The 23,604-nt window shown below is 36.0% G+C and overlaps 1 protein-coding gene across 2 annotated transcripts; it reads left to right on the forward strand.

The window, feature by feature from the left end:
* The first annotated feature begins 1,554 nt into the window (after positions 1–1,554).
* LOC141696766 (piezo-type mechanosensitive ion channel homolog) lies at positions 1,555–12,716 on the forward strand. 2 transcript variants are annotated; one of them, XR_012564485.1, is made up of 11 exons: positions 1,555–1,864; positions 2,078–2,251; positions 2,412–2,645; positions 3,088–4,641; positions 4,878–7,336; positions 8,299–8,694; positions 9,264–9,422; positions 9,790–10,293; positions 10,426–10,567; positions 10,688–10,832; positions 12,211–12,716. XR_012564485.1 is itself a non-coding variant. In XM_074500892.1 (5 exons), exons 1-5 carry the CDS (start codon positions 1,708–1,710, stop codon positions 6,530–6,532), a joined length of 3,774 nt encoding a protein of 1,257 aa, XP_074356993.1. In that variant the 5' UTR covers positions 1,555–1,707; the 3' UTR covers positions 6,533–7,424. The 2 variants fall into 2 exon arrangements, 1 of the variants encoding a protein (XP_074356993.1); XM_074500892.1 differs by lacking the exons at positions 8,299–8,694; positions 9,264–9,422; positions 9,790–10,293; ... (1 more) ...; positions 10,688–10,832; positions 12,211–12,716 and having other exon boundaries at positions 4,878–7,424.
* Positions 12,717–23,604: the final 10,888 nt, after the last annotated feature.

The following is a 23,604-nucleotide window of genomic DNA, read 5'->3' on the forward strand; positions in this document are numbered from 1 at the left end:
AATTAAACCTAGTTCTCGTTTCCTACTATTCATTTTAAGAGTTCGAATTGCTTACATAGTGTGTGGCTCTCATTTCTTTTTTAATGCATATTAAACATAGATTAAAATGTAGGGAAATTATGGCTCATAAAGTTTGTCTCCTCTGTTCATGGAGTACACTTATCCATTTTCTAATTTTGTTTTTGTAACTACATTTCATAAATTCTTGTTTTGAATGTGACAGATCTCCTTGTTTGCTCTTTCATTCTGGAGCATCCAGTATGCCAGCATATGTTCATTTGGATTACTTGCTTATCTTGGCTACTTTTTGTATAGCTGCCCGTCTTTACTTTCCTTGCACCGGCTAAATGTCTTTCTTCTAGTCTTTGTTCTGCTGTGGGCTACCAGTACGTACATCTTCAATCTGGCATTCACAATTTTAGGTCAAAAAATACTTGAGGTACTTTTTTTATTGCTTATTGTTGGATAGATTCGGTCTTATTGACTTGTTGAATGAGCAGTCGAGGACCCTGTTATAAAATTAAATACCTTTACTACAGGACATAGAAGTATGGGAAACTATAGGATTATGGCGTTACCCTGTTCCAGGATCTTTACTTCTTACACAATTTTGTCTAGGAATTCTCGTAGGCATGAGTATTCTTGTTAACAGCTCTGTTTTCCTGTACTTGTCTGATAAGGATGAGCAGCCGGAGAATGGATACTGTTCGATTAGAGGTCAGTAACATTCTTTATTCAAATTTATTGTTCTAAATCTGCTACAACGCCACTAGATAAATTCAATTAACCATTACATACTAATTTTAATACTTTTTGTGGAACTAGTAAACAAACAGATGTAAAATATTGGTTTTAAGGTACTGGAGAGTGTGCATTTATTTTGAGTCACCAACGGTACCATCTGCCCTCTCAATTTCGTTGTTCTAGACTACTTACGTCAAAAGTGCTTCAACTGAAGTACTAAAACGTTACTTTACTTGTGCATGAGATTGTGTTCAGGGTGATGACCCTTTCTATCACAATTTTAATTAAAATGACCCAAAATCTCACAATCTAAAAAATGGCCTGTTTTATCACATAAAAAGAATCTTTAAATTGCGTTTTTGAAAATGGCATTTTAATAATGCATTACCCTTGTATTTAGTGAATAAAACTTTTACTTTTCTTTAAAAACGCAAGTAGAGTATGCGTTAGGTTTGGGGAAAAAAATAAAAAAAATGAAAACGCAAGTACAAATTGCGTTTATACCACAAAATTGAATTATTCCAGCAAAGTCCAAGGTCCAGCCCAGTAACAGAATCACTGTTTTGAATTTTTTTTAGAAACGTGACTTAATCTTGCGTTTATAAGTGATGGTAAGGGCCATTTTTTCATATTTTGATATACTGGGCATTTTACCTTCTAATTGTGATTAAAAGGGCCTTTACACGTTTTTAAAGATCTGAACATGAAATACCATGTATACTTTAATGCAAATATGAAATCTACTGGTTCCAAACAAATGCCTAAATATGAGATATCTTTTGTTTCTTTCAGCACTTCTAGGTTTCCCGCAATCATTGTGGCACAGACCTTGATTAATTTTTGTTTTAATAAAATAAAACAACCATGCCAAATATTCACAATGTTCATCGCTTTCTCCTCTCTGCAGTTTAGAGTCTGTAAATAGCTTAGTTTGCTGTGGTCTAAATATTTCTTATATTACTGATGAAACGAAATTGTTCTCCTTATTCAGAGAAAGAAGAGACAGCAGTATTGATTGTTGCTATTGTAGCATGGATGTTGCGCAAGGGATCTCGTGCTATAGTGCTTGTGCTGATTTTTTCAATTGCATCCAGGCATGGTTTTGTCCACGCTCTATATAGTAAGTTGACTTAGAGGTCAGAATGTATGTATTCATGTTACTTTTGATCAGATCTTAAGTTGTACTCTATCAATTTCCACCAAAGTGTAATATTGCTAACCTTTGTTGATTAAAGGTTTTTTAAAACCAGCACACTGTTAATATAGTCAAGAAAAGAACCGAAACATCAAACTTGTTTCTTCTAATGGGTCTAATTTCTCCTCTATGTTTCAGTGATATATTTTATGCTTTATTTGTTGAGCCACACTATCGGTAGAAAGACTCGTCAATCCTTGATCGTTTTCTGCGAAGTTCACTTTTCTCTACTGTACATCCTTGACATGAATCTGATCTCTAAAGTTGTTGAACAAAGAACCGGGGTGGCTGTTGAAATTTTATCACAGTTAGGTAATCATTTGATAAGTGAATACCTTTCATGTATACATAGTTACTTATAATATACTCTCCCAAAATGATTTTTGATCACTTAAAGTGATTTCTTATTTAATTCTTAACAATTCTCATGAGTTTGTACTTCTATATCTGAATTTTTTCAATAATGTTGTAGGTCTTCTGCAGCATACTAGCTTTGTGGAATTTTTGAAAATTGCTGCCCTGGCGTGCTTTTGTTCCATTTGTAATAATGGGTTCGACATGTTCTTATCGTATTCAGCAGTTGTACAAGATAGTCCTTTCCCTCCAATAGGGTGGAATATATTGAAAGCTGGTTTGAAGAGATCATTTCTTTCATCTGTCTATTTTTCAACATTTCAAGAGTGCGGATGCCATAATTCTTCTCATGGTATGATTGCATAATGCCTAAATTTGACTATGCAAACAGCAGAGCAATTAGTTTTTCATGAATCTCAAGTTCTTACTTAACAACTACTAATCAGTCTTTATCAATATGCTATAGTTAGTGGTACTTGTCAACTCTAGGAACATTATGCTTTATATAAATTGTGTATATTTGTCTAGTAAAAATTTCATAATTTTATTATCAAGAACAGAAATTAACACCAAAATGACATGCACCAAATTATTATGTTTTTACAAGTAAAATACTATTAATGCTTTTTAGTGTTTGATCTTATTTTCACATCAGGTCTACAAATATGAATTTGGTTTAAAGTTGGTGAAAATGACATACTATGTTAACTATGATAACTTCTTTTTCCTGCATTTGACTGGTATACATGAGCATAACCAATTTTGGTAACTAGAAGTGTATACGCCATTTTCAGATAGTGAGATAGCATTGTATATAAACGACATTGGACTGAAGATTCACTCTGCGTATCGATCATGCGGAACCTACATCGTTTGTCTGACTGTGCTTCTTACGATTTATCTTGTAACACCTAATTATGCATCATTCGGTTACCTATTCTTTCTTTTACTATGGATGAACGGAAGACAACTTGTTGGAAAGACAATAAGGCATCTATGGTTTCCATTAAAATTGTATGCAGTTGCAGTGTTTGCTCTCATTTATTGCCTCAGTGTCTTCCCCAGCTTCAAGAAATGGTTTTCTGGGAAGATAAATCTTTATCAAGCCTTTGGTTATGATCCGAATGCTTCACTGTTGAGAAATGTCTGGGAGCCTCTGGCTATTCTAATTGTCATCCAATTATACAGTTTTGAAAGGAGCCTTGACAATTCTTACACTATGGATGATTTTACAGCAACACATTTTGGAACCGTATCGATTTTCAAACGCCTTTTAATATGGCATAGTGAGAAAATACTGCTTCTCGCCTTGTTTTATGCGTCGTTGTCCCATATAAGTGCATTTGGTTTTGTGTATCTTCTTGGGATGGTCATTTCCTCAGCTATTCCAAAATCTTCTCGAGTAGCATCAAAATTCTTTTTAGTTTATTCCGGGTTTGTTTTGATGGTTCTTTATCTGTTCCAGATGTGGGGTGAAGATGCTGAGATGTTTCCTGGTCAAAGGAACTCTTATCTGTCTTCTATTTTGGGCTTGCAGATGTTTAAACCTGGATTTTTTGGCTTGGAATCTGGGATGAGAGGGGAAGTTCTGGTTATCATGGCATGTGTACTTCAGTATAATGTTTTTCATTGGTTGGATATTTTGTCTCACAGCCATGTACATAAAGAATATTGTGAAGAACAGCTCACTTCATCTCGAACAACAAATAGAATACCGGATAGAGTTCCTTCTGGTCCAGGTACTTGTAATGTTTCTGTAGATGTTAGTCCACTCCTGGAAAAGGAACAAGAATCAACAAGAAATTCCTTGCATTATATAAGTGATGATATGTTTCAAGTTTCGGAGCCTGTAGATCTTCAAACTGAAAGCATGGAAAGAAAGAGTTACACCAGAACTTATTCCTATAATAATAGTCGTGACAACTCTAAAGAAAATCATAAATGGAATAGAAGATGGGTTGTCTTAATGCGAAAGGAGAGGCAAGAAATGCAGAAAGACAAGCTAAAGCTATATATGAAATATATGTTGGAGAATATTTTCAGTATTTTTGGCCTGGAAATTAACATGATTGCATTAGTTCTTGCTAGTTTTGCCGTTTTGAATGTCATATCATTGCTATATATTGGTTCTCTTGCTGTCTTTGTGCTTATACCTAGGCATGTCATCCGGAAATTGTGGCCTATATTCGTTCTGTCTTTCTCATTGGTTCTTACCCTTGAATACTTGTCCATCTGGCTAAATATAACATCATGGAAACAGCAGCACCCTAGTGAGGAAAATATGGCATGTCATGACTGCTGGAAAAACTCTGATCTACTCTTCGACTACTGCAGAAAGTGTTGGTTAGGTAGCTTTTCTTCAGCTGTATGGCCGCACATGTTTCTCAATTTCAATTCTATATTTAATAGCATGCTTAGGTGAATTGGTGTTGCATATTTTTCATAGCATTAATTACTACTAATATGAGTGTACTAAACAACATTGGACGATTGCCCTTCTCATTTCCTCAAAAAATTTATATAGTCCTTTTGTCTGATATGATAACAAAATTTTTAACATTCTGATTTTGTTGTGTACATGCAGGAACTATAGTTGATGACCCACGTATGCTCATCAGCTATTTTATGGTTTTCATGCTAGCATGTTTCAAGTTCCGTGCTGATAACTTGTCTGGTCCGTCAGTGTTGCACATGTATCAGAAAATGAAACAAACATCTCTGTTAGGTGATCTCTCGTTTGATACAAAAAGCATGTGGACTCTGTTTGATTATCTGAGACTTTATGGTTATTGTCACTTGCTGGATCTTGTTCTTGCTTTAATTATGATCACAGGAACTCTCGAATATGACATTCTACACCTTGGCTACCTAGCCTTTGCCTTAGCATTCTTTCGAATGAGGCTCGAAATATTGAAAAAGAAGAATAAGATCTTCAAGTTCTTGCGAATGTATAATTTTGCTGTGATTGTATTTTCACTCGCCTATCAATCACCATTCGTAGGAGATTCCAATGAGGAGAAATGTGAAACAATTAATTACATATATGAAGTGATTGGGTTCTATAAGTACGATTATGGGTTTCGAATCACATCAAGATCTGCTTTAGTGGAGATTATCATATTTATGTTGGTGTCTTTGCAGTCATACATGTTTGCATCCCAAGAATTTGATTATGTGGCAAAATATCTTCATGCTGAGCAACTTGATGGCTTTGTGCGTGAACAGGAGAAAAGAGCCTCTTGGAAGATAGCACAGCTGCATCACATACGCAAATCTGAAGAACAGAAGCGTCTTCGTAATTCACAAGTGGAGAAGATGAAATCAGAAATGTTTAGCCTTCAAATGCAGCTTCACAACATGAGCATGCATACAAACAGTGGTGATACCCTATCTAAAAGCGAGGATACTGGGAAGAAGAGTTTGCTTAGCTTGTATAAGAAAACTAAGATCTCTAACAAGGAGGAAAATGATTGTAAGATGTGTAATGAAGACTCTTTGCAAGATAAATCTTTAGCAAGTGTGAAAAGAAGTCCTTTCGAAGAGGATTCTCCAGAACAATCATTGGGTTCTCCTCAGGAAAGCAATGAACTCAAGGATAGATCCTCTAGTATAGAATTATGGGATCTAGAAAAACCATATGAGGGACATTTTCAAGGAAAGAAAAACCGATTAGCCTCAGCTGCAAATCTTTTTGGCCATGGTGTTTCTCATGTAAAATCTTTAGGCAATAAAGCAGTTTCCAATCTCGTGAACTATTTAAATATAAAGTATGAGGAACCAGATATACTTGATTGCTCATCAGAGAATGATATCTATTATGAATTAGAAAATCAATATACAGGAGATGAACCATCTGAGCAAACACTTTCTGTTCAATCTTCCAGTGAAAAAAATATAACCCAGAATGTAACGCATGTTCAAAAACCAAGAATATCAGTCATATTCTACTATATGTTGGCCAAAATTCGATCAAATAATGACATTGTCTGCTACTGTTTGTTTGTGTTGATGTTCTTGTGGAACTTCAGTTTGCTTTCTACGGTGTACCTTGCCGCTCTATATCTGTTTGCCCTGTGTGTGAACACTGGACCTGGCTACATATTCTGGGTAATGATGTTAGTTTACAGTGAAGTATGTATTTTACTTCAGTATCTTTATCAAATCATTATTCAGCATTGTGGTTTCCGCATTCATTTTAGCTTCCTTAAGGAACTTGGATTTCCTGATCACGAAATCTAGTCATCATTTGTTATCAGTATATGGCCACTTTTTCTACTTTACATATTTACACTCCTTCAGTCTTCAATATCTGCAAGAGATGGTGGATGGGGTTCAGTTACAGAATTCAGTTCTCAGAAGAAAAGAGTTTCACCCTGGGAAGAGTCCTCGGAAAATATATCTTGGCGGGAGAGACAATATACACGACTTCAGGGTAAGATGCAATTTGTAATTAAAAGCATGTCCAGGTATTGGAATTCAGTAACTAAAGGAGCTGAAGCCCCACCATACTTTGTTGAGCTCTCAATGGAGGTTAACTTGTGGCCAGATGATGGTATACAGCCAGAGAGAATTGAATCAGGTATAAACAGATTACTCGAAGCCTCTTATGATTTGAGATGCAAAGAAAGAGATCAGGATAGTTCCCATTTAGCAAGTAGAGTTCGTATACAAAGCATCGAAACAAGTACGGAAAACCTTAACAACGCATTGGCCGTTTTTGAAGTTGTGTATGCATCCCCATCAGAACCTGTGCCGGAGGAATGGTCCAAATCATTAACTCCAGCAGCTGATGTAGCCAATGAGATTTTAGATGCTCAATGTGCTGGAATGTTAAAAGATGTAGGATTTCCATATCCAGTATTATCTGTTATTGGTGGAGGGAAGCGAGAGATTGATCTGTATGCCTATGTTTTTTGCGCAGAGTTGACTGTTTTTTTCTTGGTTGCGATATTCTATGAATCAGTCATAAAAAACAAAAGCGAGTTTTTTGAAGTCTACCAATTAGAAGATCAGTTTCCCAAAGAATTTGTCTTAATCTTGCTGGTACACCTCTCAACCTTGCATACATTTTTATCTAATGAAAGACGTCTGAATATATTATTCTCTGTTAAGTTCTATCCCTTCAAGAGCAATGCCCACTCTATCAATTGAATATGTATTTCTAATAGAGTACGAACTGTGTGTTGATATGTGATATGCCAGACATGTGTTAATGCTCTCTGACATTCTGACTCTTCACTATTGATCCCAATGGATGATGTTATAAACTGTCCCGTTCTGATAATTTATAAAATGTTAAATACATATGTATGCCTTTTGTTCTGATAAAATGTCAAGCATGTATATGATTTTTCTTTTGCAGGGTTAAGAAAAACAAATAGATTTTTGCAATGTTTATACTATCACTTAATGACATATGCAACAAATAAAATATAGACGACAGCCTCCTTGTGCTTGATTTTTGTCGCTTTAGATTTTGGTAATTGAGTGGCATGGTTATCTGCTACAAGATGTTTAACAGAAAACTGGCCAGTTATCAGCCAAAGTAAATTACATGCACTTAGATTTAATTGTTTGAAATTTTAATATAATATAAGATCCACTTTGGGCCTTGCTCTAATATCTTATGGACTCGTCATTTAGCTTTGTAATCAGAGCCATAAATCGGTGGTAGGGAGTCTCTTCCAAAATGAGCTCTAATACCATGTTAAGTTAGAGGAAGGCCTACCGGATATACTATATTCTAACATAAATGTCGAGTCAGGCATGTTAATTAGAAATAGTCCAACCCAAATGGTCCTCAACTCCGCGTAAAGTCTTACAATGGAAAAATTGTCTTCCATATTACCACTCCAAAATTTATCAGAGAGTGGAGTATGCTCACTGATATTCCGGGTCCATGGAGAGTTCATGTAGCTTAGCTATAGGGTGCAAGCTTGTAAATTGATATAGCAATAAATATGAAGCTGATTTCTGTTTTCTGTTTAAATTTTATTATGACGCAGATACTATTTTCCCTGATTGTACTTGATCGTATAATCTATCTCTGTTCTTTTGCCACGGGAAAAGTCATCTTTTATCTTTTTACCCTGGTGCTTTTTACGTATTCTGCAATGAAATATGCTTGGAACATGGCGCCTTCACACCAGCGTGCAGGACGATTGGCACTCCGCGCTATCTTTCTCACGAAGGCAATATCTCTTGCACTACAGGCTGCACAAATTCGTTATGGAATTCCTCGTGAAAGTACTTTGTATCGACAGTTTTTGACAGCTAGTATCTCACAACTTACTTTTTTGGGTTTTCGAGTGTACCGTGCTTTACCATTCCTATATGAATTGAGATGCGTACTGGACTGGTCTTGTACAAGTACATCTTTGACCATGTATGACTGGTTAAAGGTGAGTCACTTAGATTTTTACATTATTGATATTTAAGCAAAAATTCAGTTACCTCCATTTGGAAGTTGATTTGTTCATTTCTCTGTGTCTCTAATTAGTCCTTTTGGTATATAGCGGCTGGAGCCTTCCTGTTGTAGTAATATTTCTTTGTTTGCAGTAATATTGTGATTTTTTTCATTAATGGTGATTAGCCATTGGCACATACCCATACAATGTTATGTGTGTATATATATTACAACTTCCGAACTCCAAGGTTTTATAGATTCAATTTATGACTGAGGAAAACCACTGAGAATTTAGAAATACTCATGATCAGATGCATTTAATTCTAATTCTCTTCTTCAGATGGATATACATTCCATACCACAAGAAATCAAATCAGTATTGTAAAATTCTTTTTCTGTTCATAGCATTCTTATATTATAGGATTTGTGAATGCTTCAAGCCTGACCGACAGCAGACTGTCATCGTATATGCTTGTGCTATATGTTCAACTACCATATCAAATCTCATCATTGCAGTGTTTTTATGAGTCTAATATATACTTCTCCTCTTTGTATTTTTTATAGTTGGAGGATATATATTCTAGTCTCTTTCTTGTCAAATGCGACGTGGACTTGAACAGGGCTAAACATCGTCAAGGACAAAAGCAACCAAAAATGACTAAATTCTGCAACGGGATATGTGTATTCCTGGTTTTACTATTTGTTATATGGGCACCTATGCTGGTATGACTTTTGGATCTAAATAGTCTGAAAAAATCTCTTAATGTGGTTTTATACAGTGTTGGCTGTTGCTATAATCTGAACGTACTATTTGCCTTTGAGTCCCGAAACTTATTTAATACAAGAAAATACATCTTTTTTTTTCCTTTAAGATTTTTAATGATATTATGATGCGGGTCTCTTACTGCATGAAACTGTAATCTGAAAATTAGTTGTTTTTGTTATTTCATATTAGGCGTATGTTAATTAACATGACGTATGTGTTGTTCTATAGTTACAGGTTTCAAGGTAGTAATTAGTAAATGCAATTCCTTCTATATATATATATATATATATTTAACTATTTTCAATCCTCCATATTGCTTGGCAGATGTACAGCAGTGGCAATCCATCAAACATTGCAAATCCAATCAAAGATGCCAGTGTTCAGATAGATTTACACGCACTAGGTGGAATGCTGAATATTTTCCAAACCACTCTTTGCAAAAAGATTTCCTGGGATAAGGTTGATGCAAATGTTGATCTAGATCCTCATGGTTATCTGTCTGAATACAACAAGCAAGATATCCAGTTAATATGTTGCCAAGCTGATGCAAGCACCTCATGGCTTGTTCCTCCTGTTGTTCAAAATAAATTTTCTAAATCTCTTCAGAGGAGTATGAAATTTGTATTTTCTTGGCAATTTACAAGGAATAGGCCAAAAGGAAAGGAAGTTGTGAAGTATGATTTGCATATTCATGAACATGATCTACCAAGAGCAGCGGAAGTAATAGGAGTACTAAATGGTAGTGTTAGTAATATAAGGATAAGGAATGTATACCCAAAATATTTCCGAGTCACCGGATCCGGTGATGTTCGGCTTCTTGAACAAGAGGTAAGTGATAGATATTGTTCAATATTACATTACTCCTGATGTCATTGGATATTGCATATATATATATATATAGATATATTTGGTAGTTGCCAATTTAGGTTTGGTTAAACCACTAAGACAAAGCACGTGCAGGTAAATATGTTTAGTGGTGATCTTTCCATGCATCATGGAAATCCGAAGTGGTGGTCCTTCCACGATGTAGACGCTTCAGTTATAACTGGTTGTGGAGAGTTGGCCGGACCAATGGCCATTATTGTCTCAGAGGAAACACCACGTAAGTCTGTCTGTATCTTGATTTTGTAGGAATTTTGCGGTTTCATTTGAAAACATAAAAGAATATGTGAATATATCATAATTTCCCTTTACATATTCAATTATTGTAAACACTTTGTAGAGGGCATTATCGGAGAAACGCTCAGCAAATTCAGCATCTGGAGTCTTTACATTACATTTGTCTTGGCAGTAGGTCGCTTCATCAGACTGCAGTGTTCAGATCTAAGAATGAGAATTCCTTATGAAAATCTTCCTTCATGTGACAGGTAAACAAACTTAACATTTCTGTTCTACTTGCTTTCAGTTTATGCATTGTGTACGGTACCAGTTCAATACTCTAGAAAATATATAGGCGGGAAATAGGTTATTCTTCAAAACAAGGATATAATAAAATCTTAAAATAAGTAATTTATGATTTAAAATGCACAACTAATTTATAAATGATAAGTACATAAAAACTTATAAGTTATATAAGTTTTTGGATAATTTACTTAGAAGTCAGATTTTTTTTTTACTTAATGAACTAAAATAAATAATTTTCAAATACAATTCTCTTAATTCGTGAATTTTAAATTTAAATAACATTTACAAACATAAATTTTAAAATAAAAATTAATAAAAAAGTGAAAAATCAAAATAAGTTGACAAAAGTACGTCGTTACTAACATTTAACTTATCAGCTTATAAGTTCTAAATTTAACTTATAAGTTGGGTCGACAAACACTAGTCTATAAGTACTTACAGACTTATAAGTCAATAAATTACTTATTTTTTAGCAGCCAAACGGGCCCATAATCAGGGGCGGATGCAGCTTGAGGCTGGTGGGGGCACCGGACCCCACTAGACTTTATAATTTTTTAATACATTTATAGATATTAATCTAAGGATTATAACCTAGTTAAGCAACACCACCTCTTGACTCTTGCAGCATAAGCAAAACAGGTTATTGATTTTCCGCTGGTGATGGAGAATCAATTGTACAAACATTTGTTTGCTACTCTGTTTAGCACTGTCCGGATGTTCATCAACAATGATTTCATGGTGTGTTTATAGTTTAGCAATCTTTTATGCCAAAACATGACTTAGCAACAAGATAGATAGAATTCCAAGTAAAAGGTATGAAATCTGCAGATTCCTAATGTTTTAATTTGAAATTTTTTTGGCCCCCACCACAGTTTATGGCTGGCTCCGCCACTGCCCATAATCCTTAAACACCTGGCACAGTTGCAGCAGTTAGCGGCTGGGATAGAGACCTTTTAAGAAAATTTATTTTTTCACATTTTGAAGTTTGAGTCTCAGACGTCTTATATTGTAACATTGAGCCAAAATACATCGAAACTAATGTCTGCACTAATTTAGGTTATACTTGCATGCTTAACTCCTTGTTGCCATATATACTAATTTTAAAGATTTAATGATTTAAAAATGTGACCAGAAATGTGTTATGTGATGAATATAGGACATATAGTATGTACTTACTAATATTAATTTATATTATCTTAAAATGTCAACAGAAAGTCTTAAACGACCAGTCAGAAACTAGGTTCGAAATACAAATATAGAGTATACAATGTATTATTAATTGTAGAGATGGGATAGGAACCCAATACCACGGTCGAGTTTATCATACTTATGTTGATGCAGATTGCTAGCTATTTGTGAAAAAATCTATGCAGCAAGAGCAGAGGGTGAGCTTGAAGTTGAAGAGATCTTGTACTGGACACTGGTAGAAATTTACCGGTCCCCTCACAAGCTGATCGAGTACACGAGACTAGAATAATCATCACCTTTGAAAACCTCACGCCTAATGAAGAGGAATTGCTTGAATAATGTCAAGTTCACTCTATTCTGCCCAAAAAACTATATTTGTATGCTTTCTCTGGACTTGGCTCAGATTTCTATGGACTTAAAGTTCTTGCAAGCTACAGAACAATTTCAAATTATTTGCAGTCATTTTTAACCCGGTGTAACATTTGTTGCAAAACTTAGCCGGATTGGCTGACGTACGAGTGTTTATGAGTTATGACACCATACGATCTACGTCATTTATCGGGAAATCAACCGGATTGGTAGTTGTACAAATAATTATGACATCATGAGATCCGCATAATTTGTTGTGCAAATCAGCAGAATTGGTAATATTTATTATACCATTTGATCTACGTCATTTGCTATGTAAGTCAGCCGGGTTGATAGCCGTACGAGTATTTATGACAGCATTAGATCCTCTTGTAGCCGTTTTAAATTTGAAATTTTTTCTAGAAACACTAATGAGATGAAACATATGTTTATTATATATGATTCTCGTCTGTTTTCTTTAATTTAGAAAATAAAATTAATTTTTTTTTGACAAAAATTGAAACTTCATTAAATTATTGAATAATCCGACTGAATTGTCTCCAACAAAAATGATGGAGGAGACGTGAAATCTAAGAAACCATTAAGCGTACAAGGAATTTTGGCAATTTGATGTGCCACCCTGTTAGCTTGCTTTATAACAAAATCTACCAACACCTGATTGCTACTATTGATCAAAGCCTTACAGTGTTGAATCAAGTTACCTAACTCAAGGAGATTGTTGTTCTCTCCTTTTATTGCATTGACACAGCTGAGAATCGGTTTCTACGATCACCTGAGATACTTGAATCTGGTCAATCCAGGAAATAGTTTCGATAACACCTACCATTTCTGTCTCCACCACTGATATATAACCTGCAAATCTCTTTACTCTCCTTGTCAGGAATTGACCTTGGTTGTTTCGAAGCACCATACCAACTGCAAAGTAGTTCTGACCTTCTGTCACTGCAGCGTCAACATTAACTTTGAGAGCACCATGACTTGGAGGCTGTCATTTTATATTCGATCTAGGAGAAGGTGACAAATGTTCTGTATTTGTTTGATACTTCTTATTCGCCTGTCTCCAGTCTTCTACTTGTTTCTTACTCCAGTTCATAGCTATTACTAGTGTCATGTTTGTATTTTCAAAAAAAAATTTGTTTCTTGCAAACCATACACCCCACAACACTTCTGCACTCTTTATCAACACCTTTTCTGACTCAGAGTTGAATTTTTCAAGCAGCCATACATCAACATTTTCGACATCCCACATATTATATGATAATCCCATAAACTGCCAACACTCTTTAGCGAATGTACAGTCAAAAAACAGATGCAGAAGATGTTCTATGTCTCCAGTACACATAGAACAACCTATTAGAACTGTAATGCCTCTACTTCTGATTAGGATTCTAACAGAAATATTGTTCCGACAAAATCGCCAAAGGAAGATTCTTAATTTGTGTGGAACTTCCAGAGTCCAAATCCTATTCCAACCCCTTGCTTCTTGCACTCCGGCTATTTGTGCATTGCTTTTGCGACATTGCTGATACCCGGACTTCACCGTGTATTGCCCATTAAACGAATGGGACCAGGCCATCCTGTCTTTAATACACATATTTGATATCCGTGTATTGAATATAGCATTTGCATCCACTTCACTGAAATGCATCATGACTTTTCCTTCATCCCACAACTTTATGTTTTCCTGAAAGAACTCACATACTTTTGCAGTACTGCTTACAGACGTATGGTCCCGATTGACTCGAAAATCCTGAGGACCTCTAAGCCATCTATCAGATTTTATATGTACCGATTGACCGTCGCCCAAAACCCACCTTAAACCATGTTTCATACTTTCTTTTACTTCCCACATTCCTGACCAGGTATAACTCGAGTCACCTGAATGATTAGCATGAAGAAGATGATAATTTGGATAATAGCGTGCCTTGAGAACTCAAGCTACAATAAAATCTGGATTTTCCAACACTGTTTACCTAGCAAAGCCATGTTAAAACCTTGAATATTCCTAAAACCAAGGCCTCCCTTTTTCTTTGACATACTGATTTTATCCCAAGCGCACCATCGAATCCCTTTGTTGTTTGAACCTTTTGATTTCCACCAAAATGCATTCATAAGCCTTTCAATTTATTGACAAAGAGTTTTAGGGACCATAAAGCATGACATTGTGTATGCTGGTATAGTCTGCAGTACATTGCTAATCATGACAGCTTTTCCCGCTCGAGAAAGTAGTTTAGAGCTCCAAGACTGGATCCTTTGATACACCTTGTCCTTCAGGTAATTAAGCACTGTCTTCTTTGAGCGACCTATCAATGATGGCAAACCGAGATACTTGTTATTCCATATTTTATTGCATACTCCCAGGGATTGCATAATCTCTTCTTGTTTGTCTCTACGGACATTTGCACTAAAAGATAGCAGATTTTTGAAAATTGACTGTTTGGCCAGAAAATCTTGCATATGAACTCAAAATATTTTGAATAGCCGTAGTTTCTACAGTTGTGGCTTTGAAGAACAGGAAACTATCATCAGCAAAAAAAAGGTGAGTAATAGATGGAGCAGAACTGCAAACCTTACAACCAGAGATGGAACCTTCTTCTGTTGCTTTCTTGATTGATAGTGAGAGGCCTTCTACATATAACAAAAATAGTTAAGGAGATAACGGGTCACCTTGGCGTAAACCTTGTCTTGGAAATATAGGCCCTATCTCAGATCCTTGGAAAGAGATTGAATATGTTACAGACCTCACACATAACATCATCCATTTTATCCATTTGTCTACAAAACTCATTCTAACCATACTATTACGAAGATACTTCCAATTTACCCTATCATAAGCTTTGGTGATGTCAAGTTTGAGGGCTACTTCTCCATCTGTCCCTCTATGCTTACATTTTATATAATGAAGAATTTCAAATACCACCAACACATTATCTGTTATGTTAGATATATTTGATAATGTCATGACTAATATAATTTATGTCTAGTTTTCAGATCTTACTTAAACAGGACAAATCAATACTTAACTGAAATCAGCACTTATACTGAAGTCAGAACTTAAGTCATCAGTACTTAAGGTTCAGGAGATATTTATCAGAAGATAATATCAGGACTTAAAGGAAATGTTCAGATAAGAAAGGCGGCTGATTGATTGAAGAGAAGATCGAGACAAACATAAGAAGAGATATGCATGAAGAAGGAATTCTATGAAGAATAGAATACTTGGAAGAAAAGAAATCTGATTGATATATTTTAGGAAGCAGAATTATATTCCATATCAATTAGCGATTATCTTGTAACTGTGTAGTATATAAACACAGACATAGGGTTTACACTATAAGTATTATCATTATCGAGAATATTATTCATTTTAACCATATCAGCTCTCGTGATATTTGTTCATCACTGAGAGAGGACAGTTCCATATTGTAACAGAGTTTATTACTTTGAATAAAGTCTGTTTTTCTGTTACTTGTGTTATTAGAATTCGATTTGATTGTGCTATACACTGTATTCAACCCCCTTCTACAGTGTGTGTGACCTAACAAGTGGTATCAGAGCCTATCTGTTAACACACAAACAGTTTAAGATCCAAAAACAATCATGTCTGAAGTAGAAACTCCAACTAAGCCCACCAAAACTGAAGAACCTCCAAAGACACAAATCCATAGTCGATATGAGGCTATTAAAGTTCCTATATTGAAACCGTCTGAATATCCCATATGGAAGGTGAGGATGACTATGTTTCTGGAAGCTACAGATCCAGAATATATTGACAGAATCAAGGAAGGACCTCACAATCCAACAAAACTCGCAGTTGCAGTTGCAGGTGAAGCAGCAAAGTCTGTACCAAAGGAGAAGAATGATTACACTGCTGAAGATATCGCTTCAATTGCTAAGGATGCTAAGGTACGACACTTGCTGCATAGTGTCATTGATAATATAATGTCAAACAGGGTAATTAACTGCAAGACTGCAAAGGAGATATGGGATGCCTTGGAAACAAGATGTCAGGGAACTGATTCGATTAAGAAGAACAGGAAGACAATACTCACTCAAGAGTATGAACACTTTGACTCAAAGCCAAATGAGTCATTGACTGATTTATATGACAGATTTGTCAAACTCTTGAATGATTTGTCACTGGTTGATAAGGAGTATGATCTTGAAGATTCAAACCTTAAATTCCTGTTAGCTCTTCCGGAAAGCTGGGATTTGAAAGCAACAACTATAAGAGACAACTATAATCTTGATGAAACGACTCTTGATGAAATTTATGGGATGCTCAAGACTCATGAACTTGAGATGGAACAAAGAAGCAAGAGGAAAGGAGGAAAGTCAAGGACAGTTGCTCTTAAGGCTGAAGAAGAATCTCCCAAGGCAGCCACCTCAGGGAAAGGCAAGGGTAAAGCACTCTTCACAAAGTCTGATACTGAGTGATCAAGTTCTGATAGTGATGGTGACTCAGAAACTGAAAGCTCTCCTGAGATGGATGCTGATGAAGAGATGATGAAGCTGTGTGCTCTTATGGTGAAAGGAACCACAAAGATTGCATACAGGAAATTCAGGATGGGAAAGAAGTTTTCCAGGAAAGGTGCAAGTTCTGATAAGAAGAATTTCAGAAAATCTGAAGGCAAAGGAGGGAAGTCTGACAGAGGAGATTACACAAATGTCAAATGCTACAACTGTGGTGAGAAAGGCAACATATCTCCTGATTGCAAGAAAGTAAAGAGTGACAAAGGCAAAGTGCCTTCTTCATTCTGCTTGACTTGAAGGCCTAGAAAATAGCTAAGTTCCCCCATCATACTCATTTGATATCTTGACTGCATCAATTTGGCAAACTTTTTGCAAAGTCTGTCATTTATAGAACTAAAGATGATATCATCAACATATATTTGAACCAAAAGTAAGTCATTTCCATGGTTGAGGTAGAACAATATTTTGTCTATAGTTCCTCTGTTAAATCCACTTTCCAGAAGAAACTGAGCTAAAATCTCATACCATGCTCTAGGAGCTTGCTTAAGGCCATAAAGTGCTTTATCAAGCCTGTAGACATGATTTGGATATTTAGAATCTACAAAGCGTGGAGGTTGTTCAACATACACTTCCTCCTCTAATTCTCCATTGAGAAAAGCACTTTTCACATCCATTTGAAAGACAGTAAACTTTTTGTGAGCAGCATAAGCCAAAAATATCCTTATGGCTTCCAATCTAGCAACTGGTGCAAATGTTTCATCATAATCAATTCCCTCCTGTTGAGAATATCCTTTTGCAACCAACCTTGCTTTATTCCTTGCAATTATGCCATCACTATCAGTTTTGTTTGACTTGAAGGCCCAGAAAATAGCTAAGTTCCCCCATCATACTCATTTGATATCTTGACTGTATCAGTTTGGCAAACTTCTTGCAAAGTCTGTCATTTGTAGAACCAAAAATGATATCATCAACATATATCTGTACCAAAAGCAATTCCTTTCCATGGTTGAGGTAGAACAGTGTTTTGTCAATAGTTCCTCTGTTAAATCCACTTTCCAGAAGAAACTGAGCTAAAGTCTCATACCATGCTCTTGGAGCTTGCTTAAGGCCATAAAGTGCTTTATCAAGCCTGTAGATATGATTTGGAAATTTAGGATCTACAAAGCCTGGAGGTTGTTCAACATATACTTCCTCTTCCAATTCTCCATTGAGAAAAGCACTTTTCACATCCATTTAAAAGACAGTAAACTTTTTATGAGCAGCATAAGCCAAAAATATCCTTATGGCTTCCAATCTAGAAACTAGTGCAAATGTTTCATCATAATCAATTCCCTCCTGTTGAGAATATCCTTTTGCAACCAGTCTTGCTTTATTCCTTGTAATTATGCCATCACTATCAGTTTTGTTTCTGAACACCCACTTTGTACCAACAACAGATCTGTTCTTTGGTCTTGGCACTAGAGTCCAGACTTTATTTCTTTCAAATTCATTTAACTCTTCCTGCATTTCTTGCACCCAATCAGCATCTTGAAGAGCTTCTTCCACTTTCTTTGGTTCAGTCTGAGAAAGAAAAGAATTGTAAAGACATTCACTTGAACTTTTTATATCTTAGCTCAACTTCTATTAAAGATAATCCAAGGAATCCCATCATTTGAATAATATAAGGTAAAAATTAAACCTCTCGGACAGAAAAAAATTTATCTACTTATTACGATGAATTATATTTGTTCGATACACTGTTGTCAATATAAATGTTGAGAAAATAATACAATGGAAAAAAATTACATTTTTTTCAATAAATACTATTAAAAAAGGTGTTCTAGTTCTGACACCTGCATCAGGATTTCCAATTATCAAATCAGGTGTATGTGCTTTAGTCCACTTCCTTGCAGATGGAAGGTTTTCTCTAGAACTGGATGCTCCCCCATGATCCATGCCATCTTCATCAACATCTTCTGATGCTCCCCATGAAAGTATTCTCTCCGAATTGGATTCTTCAGAATTTAAATTTTCAGAATTATCAGAACTTAGCTTATCAGAACTTGATGAATCAGAACTTGAAGAGCCAGTTGTATGTTCTGATGCTTCTTGAGATGTGGTTGTATCTTCAGTCTGCTCCCCCTGCACAGGTGCATTCTCCTTTGACGTAGTCACCACAGTTTCAATGACATCAGAGTTTAATCCATCAGAGTTTGTAGTATCAGGATTTAATTCTTCATTTTCGAATCTCAGCTGATCATGATCATTGAAATCTTCAAGTCCAGTAATCTTCTTATCATCAAAAGAGACATTGATAGATTCCATGACCACCCTTGTTCTCAAGTTGTAGACTCTGAAGGCTTTTGTGGAAAGTGGATATCCAACAAAGATTTCTTCATCAGCTTTTAGATCAAATTTGGATAGCTGTTCAGGATGAGTCTTAAGAACAAAACACTTGCATCCAAATACATGAAAATACTTCAGATTTGGCTTCTTTTTCTTCACCATCTCATATGGTGTTTTTCCTTGCTTGTTAATGAGTGTTGCATTCTGAGTAAAACAAGCAGTCTGCACAGCTTCAGCCCAGAAATAGGTTGGAAGCTTTGCTTCATCAAGCATTGTTCGTGCAGCTTCAATGAGAGTTCTATTCTTTCTTTCAACAAATCCATTTTGCTGTGGAGTTCCAGGAGCAGAAAATTCCTGCTTGATTCCATGGTCTTTGCAGAACTCTTCCATTGTAAAATTCTTGAACTCAGTGCCATTATGACTTCTTATTATTTTCACAGAGTCTTTAACCAATTTATCCAGTTGCTTGACATGATCAATCAAGATAGATGCAGTTTCACTTTTTCTGTGCAAGAAATACACCCATGTGTATCTGGTAAACTCATCCACTATGACCATAGCATATTTTGATAAGCAGTCGTGACTCGCTTACATTGAGAAGCCACTGTCCAATGGAATTTCAAAAGATGCATAAAATAAGCACTAAACAGTTGAGGTGGACTCATGCATGAACTCATTCAATAGTAGGCTTCAGAATAATGATAGATTTTAAGTAAAGTTTTTAGTTATGCCTTATTTCTAAGATGTACTGAAGTGAATCAGACTTTACTCTTTGTCTGATAATTAGCTTAATGCACACACTTTCACTCCATTTGAATGATGAAAATTACTGTTGTGATCAATGTTATTTTAGATGAACAGTTTTTGTGTCAGATTGCATACATTCTGAGGACAGGTTCTGATGAAAGTTCTGATGATTAAGTTATGAAGAACCAAAATCAGAATTTGTGTGAAGAATTACAGAGATAGGCATTCACTTTTCGAGTTAAGAAATCATGTTCTGATGACTGTTAAGTTCTGATATAAGTCTAAGTCTTGATATTAAATTCTGATTCTTTACTTGACTTATTTGTGGTTAAAATCTGAAACAGTCTTATTTTAAATCAGAATATGTTCGGGTGAGATATTAACAGTCAATACACTTAGGGTTAGTGGTACACGTCCATGCACAGTAATGTTTACTTGTTTCTTGTGCGCATTAAACCCTGTTTTACACTTCCAATGGCTGTTTTTATTCTCCTCAGTCTAGGGAGACGAGGTAGAATTATTTCTACCTGTCAGCATTAAATTTTCCTTGCGTCTCCTGGCATTCTATTGCCTATATAAACCAACACTTCACTCCAGCCAGCATATCTCTAAATTCCTCACAAACTCACTCTCGTTTTATTCTTAACACAAAAAATGGCTGCGTTTGGCTGGTTTTACAATTATGGCGATGAGACTGTACATGTCTTTATAAATGGAATTCCAACTCCATACCCTATCGCCAACATCCCTCACAATCTCTGGATTCAATTTCCAGAGGTCATTAAACGTGATATGTTGACAGTTCGCAGAGAACTACATCTCCGTCGTCTTCGACAGCATGAGCGAATCATACGACTCGCTGTTCTTTTTGTTGAGAGTAGGAAGAAGAAATAGTTTATGCTCCCTGTTTCTCTTCACCGTCAGCTTTGTCAGTCTTTTTAGCTTAGGACAATAGTTGTTGCTGTTAAGATTTGTAGCTTAGGACAATCTTGTAATTTTGTGCTGTAATTTCAATTTCATGAATGTATTTTCTCATTATATTAATGAAATTTTATATTTTTGCAAGATTTTGTCTCTGAGTTGTTTGAAATTCTGATATAAGTTTAAATCCTGATTTACCCATATTCTGATGACCGTTTTTATATCTGATACAAATCAAGTTCTGATTCTGACGTGGCAATACCTGTTTACTTGATTTTTTTTATGGTCATTCTCTCACTTAGTGTATTTATACAGAATATTGGTCTCGTAGTAAAAATAATTTTTTTTAAGTGGGAACAGTTTAAATTTTAAATTAACACTGAACTACCTTAATTAATGGGATTACTTGGTAAGTGGAACGGTTTTTCCTTGAAAACTGCATGTGATAAGTAATGATTACTGTTTTCCCGTGCCCATTAATTATTCTTTACTGCTGCATGTCTGACATGTGTCCAACGGTTACTTTTTCTACCGTGTATAAGTAAAAGAGAGAGAAGATTGTAAAATCTTTTATTTACTTTCCCACTTTATCTCTCTTTTCTTTTCTTCTATTCTATCTCATCTCCTGACGTTTTTTTTCATACAGACATTTTGTCAAACACCTTACAGGAAAACTTATTTCTCATTTTTTCTCATGGCACCTAAGGATTTGATTATCGATGGAGTCAAGTTTGTTACCAACAATTATGCTGCAATCTTAAACCATGATGAAGCTCCATCTGATTTGCACTTTGTGCAAGATCTTCTAGCACACAGTGAGATTGGGTATGCATTAACCCAGCCTCAAGTCATTTTCAGTCAACAAGTTCTGACATTCTAGCGAACTGGGCATTTTGATAATGGTGGTGCTACTGGTACTCCAAGCATCATTTTCGAAGTAAATGATGTTGAGCATGTGGTAACTCCTGGAGCAGTTCGTAAAGCTCTACACTTACCAGAAGGCTGTGTTTTCTCAACACCGGAGGAACCCGTTCTACAGCAGCTCATGGCCAATTTGGGGTATGAGAAGAGTTTGGCCAAGCTTGGACAGTTGAAAAGAGCACATATCAGAAAGGAATGGAGCTTTTTCTTCGACTGCATCACTAAAGCATTCGGCAATAAGTGTTCCAACTTTGATACCATTCCTATTATGAGTCAGCACATCGGGTATGCTATTATTCACCAAACTCATTTTGATTATGCAAGTGCTGTGCTAGGCTTTATAGGGGATAAGATGACAGAGGATATGAATGTAATTTACTTTGCTCGATTCTGTCAGCTTATATATACCTTCTGTTGTGCTGATGAACCTCAATTAGCCAGTTCTTTATTTCCACCCTTTAAACTTGCAAAACGGGCGTTTAATGATTTGGTAAATGCTGACCTTAAGAAAAAGGTGGTTAGACCCTTACAGATACCTCAGTCTGTAAAACAGATCTTGGTAAATGCTGATCCTCACACTTACAGATCTGTTTACCCTGATATACAATCCACCGGCACATCCCAGACACCACAACAACCATCAGAACATACCACACATACATCTCAACCTACTAAACCCTCTATCAGAACACATCTCAAACCTTCACAGATAACTCAACCTTCATCATCAGCACATACTGTGAAGCCTTCATCTTCCAAGCCCAAGAGGACAAAGACTGTACCTCAGACACCACAGAAGAGAAGGAGGATTGTTCTGAGAGATGAGTCAGACAGTGAGGAACAGGTTCCTGTATCAGAACCTGTTGTTAAAGAAGTTGAGAAGGTCCCTTCTCAGAAGGATACTGGAATTGGGGGATCTAAGCTTCTCAAAAGGCTTAGAAGAATGTCTTATGTTGAAACTCCCAAGGAATCTTCTTCTTCAAAGAGATACAAGAAACAGAGAGCTCACAGGCCAGTTTCAGATGATGAGGAAGCAGCAGCTAAGGAAGGAGATCAGAAATCTCTGATCTCACAAGAGCCAAAATTTGCTGAAGCTACTGCTACAGATAAAGCATCTACACCACCTATGTCTCCTGTACATGAACCAGTATCTACTGCAGACCCAGGCACAAGTGCTGAAATTGATATTCATAACGTGGTTGTGCCTGCGGTTCTCTACTTAGAAGCTCCAACAGCTCCAATTAATCCATCAACAACACCAATTACTGATGCTAATGAAACTCTAGAATTGTCTACAACACCTTCTCTGCATCTAGACATTGAAGATCAGACTATAGGTGAGCATCAAAATATGGTTGTTGATCAGAACTTGGAAGCAGATCAGCACTTAGAGGATGATGTTGAAGCCTCAATTGCTTCTCAAACTGTTCTTTTGTCAGAAGATGCTGACTCTGTAAGTTCTGATGCTACAAATGCTAATTCTACTGGTGATGCTGCTATAAATGAAGATGTTATTGCAGCTGGTCCATCAGGACATGCACCTCAACAAACTGTTCACAAAAGTGAGATAGTCAAGAAGTTTGTTACAGGGGAAGCACCAGTACCTTGGAGTGAAACTCCTAGAGGACAGGAGTGGACTAAGGAGTGGAACACATTTACCTTTGTTCCATCTGAAAAAATTCTTGTTGAGCACTTGGAAAAAGCTGATGAGATGCTAATTAATGATGATTTCAAGACACAGCTAAGAGTTACTGCACTTACTACAAGGCACCTTCAAGGTCAACAGTCTGT

Source organism: Apium graveolens, chromosome 11, assembly GCF_009905375.1.
Source record: "Apium graveolens cultivar Ventura chromosome 11, ASM990537v1, whole genome shotgun sequence".
In the NCBI taxonomy this organism is placed as follows: domain Eukaryota; kingdom Viridiplantae; phylum Streptophyta; class Magnoliopsida; order Apiales; family Apiaceae; genus Apium; species Apium graveolens.

Bases quoted from the DNA above. Each gene is read 5' to 3' on its own strand.
- LOC141696766 (XM_074500892.1), top strand. From the start codon at position 1,708: ATGAAACGAAATTGTTCTCCTTATTCAGAGAAAGAAGAGACAGCAGTA. The intron at 2,646-3,087 runs GTATGATTGCAT...CGCCATTTTCAG, and splicing joins ATGCCATAATTCTTCTCATG to ATAGTGAGATAGCATTGTAT. The intron at 4,642-4,877 runs GTAGCTTTTCTT...GTGTACATGCAG, and splicing joins CTGCAGAAAGTGTTGGTTAG to GAACTATAGTTGATGACCCA.